Consider the following 5,991-nt stretch of genomic DNA (forward strand, 5'->3'; position numbering starts at 1 on the left):
TGAAAGTAAAAAAAGTTGAAAAGATAAATCGTAAAAGATAAAAAATTTTGGGTAAAAGTAAAAGAAAAAAAAGTTTAGGTTAAAAACTAATTTGTCACATAAAAGGTAGGTGTTAAATGAGGGTTTTTTTTTTTTTTTTTTTTTTTTTTTTTTTTTTTTTTTAATATGAAAGGTAGGTGTTAAATGAGTTGTTTTTTTTTCAGTATCAAACAGTAACAAAATAAAAGTTTGTTACATCAACATATAAATTTAAAATCCAATTTGCGATTTAAATCTTTAAAATATAATACAAAGGCATCCACAGTATTAGACATACGACTCATTTAAAGAATCAAAGCGTTCGTTGTAAAATAAAGGTTTAGTATCAAATATAAAGGATTCTAAAAATAAGAAGTCGTATAACGGGTATCAAATGGACTTCGATTGACCTCATTTAAGCGGCACTGGAATCGTCTCATAGAAGTCTACAATGTGAGATTTTAGGTTTTCACTTTTGAATTTATAGGTTGTAGATTTTAAAATTTTTGTTTAATATCATTGTGTCTTTTCTATATTTGCGTCATTGTGTCTTTTTTGCGACTCACTGTGTTATATTTTTCGACATTGTTTTATATTTTGCTCGACATTGTGTCATCTTGTGCGATCCGTTGTGTCTTTGTACACTTCTTATTTTTAGAAGTCTTTATTGAATAACTTAACCCGTAAAATAAATAAAAGACTGAATCCATTAAAACAAAACCTCACAAAACTAGCCAAAACATTGTATTCATAACACACATTTATATATTTCCCATCCATTTTCTCATGTTTCTAGCACAAGTTCATGCAAAACGACCACGTATGGTCTTCTATCTTTGTCAATCCATCATCAAGTTTTCTTCACTAGTTTTAGACGCTTAACGTTTTCCACAAACGATCTGTAATATTTAAAACAATAGGTACAAATGTAATCTTGTTAACCAATATTATGAATGTTATTATAAAGTGTGTGTATATATATATAGAAAAGTTTAAACGAGAACGCTAAATATTGTAAGAACCGTGAGAACGAATGAAAAAAACCGTTGAGAACTTGGTAAAAAACAATTCAAATTCAAAAAAAAAAAAAAAAAAACTTTTATCATTATTATTCAAATGAGTAAATTACAAAAATCGTCCTTTATGTATATATGTTATTGCAAAGTATGCCCTTTGTCTTCAATAATTACAAAAATTCTACCTAATGTTTACAAACTCTAACAAGTTATATCCTTTATCCAAAACTCAGTTAATTTTACAGTTAACTCTTGTCACGTGGGGCCCATGTGAGGGTATTAAAGTCTTTTAACCTACCCATATTTCCTTAGGAACAAAACCTGTTAGTAAGTTGTTGCTTAAACCAACAACACTAAGTTGTGAACAATTAACAATCTCCCACGGTATCCGACCTGTAAACCGATTACCAGACAACAACAGCGAGTTAACCCGATCACATTTCCTAATCCATCGCGGAAATGGGCCTGAAAGTTGGTCCGAGTTCAAGTGTCCGGAGCAGAGTAAGTTTCCCAATTTCAACCGGAATCTTGTCGGGAAACTGGTTTTGTTCCAAATTGAGCACTTCTAATCGCTAGAGATGTGAAATGTTGCCGGAGATTTTACTAGAGAGATGATTGGATTTGGAAGAGCGACCGAGAACACTTAGGTTGGAGAAAGAAAACAGAGTGTCGGAAGTGGAGCCTGTGAGTGAGATGTGTGGAAGAATAAGGTGGGTGACTTGATTATTGTGGCAAGAAACACCTACCCATTGGCAATGGTGGGTGTTTGGGTTCCACGAGTGGAGAATTAGTGGGTTTTAAAGGGTGTTTTTTTAAGGAAATTAAGTTTTGTTTGTTTGTGGTGCTGTGTTCTGCAATGGTGGAGCTACAAGTGAAGAAGAAGGTGACTGTGTAGATAAGTTACAGGTGAAGAAGAAGGTGATTGTGAAGATAAATATTAGAGTAAACTTCCGTTTTGCTCCATGTGGTTTGGTCACTTTAACGGTTTTGCCTCAAACCTTTAAAAATAGCCATTTTCCTCCAATAGTTTGCTATGGTTTTTCCATTTTGCTCCAGACAATTTGGATGGAGTTAGAGGCGGGGAGCAAAATGGAAAAACCATAGCAAACTATTGGAGGAAAATGGCTATTTTTAAAGGTTTGGGGCAAAACCGTTAAAGTGACCAAACCATAGGGAGCAAAACAGAAGTTTACTCTAAATATTATTATTATTATTGTGACCGTGGTGAGTGGTGGTGTGTGATTAGGTAAAAACTCGTTCAGTGTCATTGATAAACCTAAGGGACGGTTTTGGGTTTTGGGTTTTGGGTTTCAGGTGAATGAATGAGAGTAGATTAGGGTTATTTGGGGTTTTAAATGGGGGAGCATAGGGTAGGTTAAAAGACTTTATTGCTCTCACGTGGGCCCACGTGATAAGAGATAACTGTAAAAATTAACTGAGTTTTGGGTAAATGATATAACTTGTTAGAGTTTGTAAACATTAGGTAGGATTTTTGTAATTATTGAAGACAAAGGGCATAATTTGTAAAAACATACATACATAAAGGACGATTTTTGTAATTTACTCTATTCAAATATAATGTTAGAAATTTAATTTACACGTTTAAATTTACGTGAATTCGTAAATAAAGAAAATTTACAAGTGTGTAAGTTTACCATTTACACATGTGTAAATTTGTTATATTTACATACGTGTAAAAAATCTTATAAGAGTGATTTTAAAAGGAGAAATGCATTATTTAATGTAAATTCTTTTTTTGATGTTGAATCTTAATTACAATGAGGTTTATATTTTTTTTTGGCTTTGATTCGGTTTTTCATTCATTCTTACGGTTCTCGCCATATTTAGCGTTCTCAAGATAACCCTCCCCTATATATGTATATTTGAATTAGAGTTAAATGTCATTTTAGTCTCTGTGGTTTAGGTTATTTGACAATTTAGTCTAAAGGTTTCATTTTTTGCCTGTGGGTCCAAAAAGGTTTCACCATTGCTATTTTAGTCCACTGGGTTAACTTCAACCATTTTTTCTGTTAACGAGAAGGGCAATTCGGTCATTTTATATGCAATTCTATTAACTAGAAGGGCAATTCGGCCATATAAAATGACTGAATTGCCCTTCTTGTTAACAAAAAAAAAAAGAGATGAAGTTAACCCAATGGATTAAAATGGCAACAGTGAAATCTTTTTGGACCCACAGACAAAAAATGAAATATTTGAACTAAACTGACAAAATAACCCAAATCACATAGACTAAAATGACATTTAACTCTTTGAATTAATGTTAAAATGAATGTACTAAAATACCCCCAAGGCACGTCTCCGGCAAGCAACCAGTCGCCTTCTTTGTCTTGATACGTTAGTTTCACATCTTCATTACCTGAAATGTGATAAAAAAAATCTAGAAAATCACATCACAAGAATAATCATTTTGAGGGTATATTAATGCGGCAATTTACAAATATGGGTGAGCATCAGTATAATTTTCTTGGATTATACAAACATTACTCTTTTTCTTTTAAATAAAGTCAATATGATAAAATAAACTAGATACAATAAAACAAAGCAAATATATGAAAGAAAAGGATACTTTTCAAATCTTTCACATATATTGGAGGTCATGTGTTCAAATACAATCAAGGAATTTTCATACTAACTTCATGATACTAACAAATTAGCTACTAATCTGGTTAACGACATTCTAATCATACACCGTTCAAAAAAAAAAAAAAGTGTCCAGTGGGTAACATTTTCACCTTCGGCTTATCTCATTGTACACTAAAATACTAACTTATAAAGTAAAAATGATTGATATTAATACTAGGTTAGATGCTAAATAGATACACTAAATAATTTTACATATTAGATCATTCACATCCCGTTCATCAAATTTTGTGAAAGGGCCCTTCATGTTATAAATAGTGGTTATGAGGGGGCTGTGGGTAAATAAGAGAACAAATGTTACTATTCATCTGTAAATATGAAAAAAAACACCGTTCACCCATATAAATTTTTTAACATTTTTAGAAAGTGGTTATGAGTAGAGGAGAGAAAATGGATAATGATAAAAGTATAAAAAAATATTATTTAATTGAAAATAAGAGAGAAAAGTAGTGATTTTTAATGTTATTATAGAGATAAAGATGATGGATAAAATGTTACACAGTTGAAAATACTTGCACCAAATAATTTTCATATTTATAAAGTAAGATTTTACTGATGTAACTAAAGGGCTGTTTGGTAGCCTCTTAATGACCATTCAGATGTTACCTCTGAATGGTTTAAAACATCTGAATGAATAAGAGGTAACCTCAAGTCTGAATGGTTAAGAGGTAACCTCTGGATGGTAAATTATCACATGTTACATTCTTCTACCTTCTCATTGGTAAAATTCTTAATGGTTTCATTAAGAGATAGCCTCTTAATGACCATTCAGAGGCTACCAAACAGCCCCTAAATACAAACTTATAAATATCATAGTTATCATAAAATTTTTCATATTGCATGTAATATTAACTCACATAACATTTCCAAATACTTACACTTCCCGAACATTTGGGCTAAGGTGTGGACGAGTGTGTTGTAAGAATGGTGTAGATTAAGGTTAATCTTTCTTGCAATCCCATCTCCTTCCATTTGCACCTTAACATACGTTGACTTTGACCCTCCACCCCAACCGCCACGGTGGCAAAGCGTCTTCCTACTTGATTTCACCGGCGGCCACCCAACCACACCGTTTTCCTCTCCCTTAGTTCTAATTGATAACCATTGTAACATACATGTACATGTAACACGTTATGCATTGGCACTACAAGTATTCCAATTTACTACTAGAAAACTGAGCATTTGCAACTGGAAAAAAAGTGATGACCGAAATCATAACGTTTGCAAAATTAGTGACTGACCAAGATCCTGTTATAGAACGGTTGCATATTTTATAACCGCTTAAATTCGGTCGCGAATCAATCCAAAAATCATAAAAAAATAAATAGTCAAATTAAATTATAAATACCGGTTGCAAATTGTGAAAAAAAAAATTGAGATCAAAGGGTTGCTAAAAGTGGTAGCAAAATAGAAAAATTACTGTCGTAAATACTCAGTTTTCTAGTAGTGAAAAATTAAAAAGAGTGAAAAGTATGTAAAGTACTTGTGATTTATGAATATAAATGTGGATTCAACGTCATTAATGGCATCATCATTGACATCATGTTCTTGGTTACTTTTGTTGCAGAAAAGAAGAGGCAATGTTTGAGGTACATGGAAGCCATTATAAGCATCACTATTGATACAAGGCTTCTTCATCTTCTTCAAAGGGTGCATTTTCAAGCACTCAAACACTTCTTTTGCTTCTACATTACCATAGCTGTAATTGTTGAGATCAAAGTGTGAAAAACATGAAGATGAAGAAGAAGCTGATGAAGAGAGAGAAAGGGCCAGTTCAAGTTCCATTTTTGTAGACTTCAAATGAAGGTTGAAACTTGAAAGAATGATGTGGTGTGTTACTTTAAAGCCATGGGCATATGCCTATATATAGAGAGACAAACAGCTGTATCTTTGTGTTGGATTGTGTCTCACATTTATTTAACGTTAAATTGTGTGAGAGAGAAAGTGGTGGGAGGGGAAAGACATTTGATTCACAGGAGTCATGACATGCACCAACATTATTTAAGATGTTTGTTTTACAAAGCATTAAAATATCATGAATATGAATTCAGTTGGTTTAAGTCAGATATTGTTGTCTTTTTGCCGTTAAAAAAAGATATTGTTGTCTTTTGATTTTGGTTTCAATTTAATTAATATGTTATTTATTAAATACAATTAAGATTATAATTAGCTTTATATCTTATATTTTTTTTACAATATATAGCTTAATGATATTTGTAGAAATCCAGTATTCCTATTTCCATGTTAATATTTTTTTTTAGTAATAGTCATTTAAATTTACATTAAGATAGATGGT

General features: G+C 31.9%; 1 protein-coding gene across 1 annotated transcript; it reads right to left on the reverse strand.

Annotated features, from left to right (window-relative positions):
* Window positions 1-707: 707 nt before the first annotated feature.
* Window positions 708-5,524, reverse strand: LOC110874243 (auxin-responsive protein IAA28). The gene is made up of 4 exons (XM_022123049.2): window positions 5,179-5,524; window positions 4,574-4,785; window positions 3,339-3,411; window positions 708-917 (listed from the first exon to the last, which is right to left on the reverse strand). The coding sequence occupies exons 1-4, from the start codon at window positions 5,478-5,480 to the stop codon at window positions 869-871; spliced, it is 636 nt and encodes a 211-aa protein (XP_021978741.1). The 5' UTR covers window positions 5,481-5,524; the 3' UTR covers window positions 708-868.
* Between the last annotated feature and the right edge of the window lie 467 nt (window positions 5,525-5,991).

The sequence above is a fragment of the Helianthus annuus genome, chromosome 9 (assembly GCF_002127325.2).
Source record: "Helianthus annuus cultivar XRQ/B chromosome 9, HanXRQr2.0-SUNRISE, whole genome shotgun sequence".
NCBI lineage: Eukaryota > Viridiplantae > Streptophyta > Magnoliopsida > Asterales > Asteraceae > Helianthus > Helianthus annuus.

Bases quoted from the DNA above. Each gene is read 5' to 3' on its own strand.
- LOC110874243 (XM_022123049.2), bottom strand. From the start codon at position 5,480: ATGGAACTTGAACTGGCCCTTTCTCTCTCTTCATCAGCTTCTTCTTCA. The intron at 4,786-5,178 runs GTACTTTACATA...GTTATCAATTAG, and splicing joins TTTATATTCATAAATCACAA to AACTAAGGGAGAGGAAAACG. The intron at 3,412-4,573 runs GTAAGTATTTGG...ATCACATTTCAG, and splicing joins AGCCCAAATGTTCGGGAAGT to GTAATGAAGATGTGAAACTA.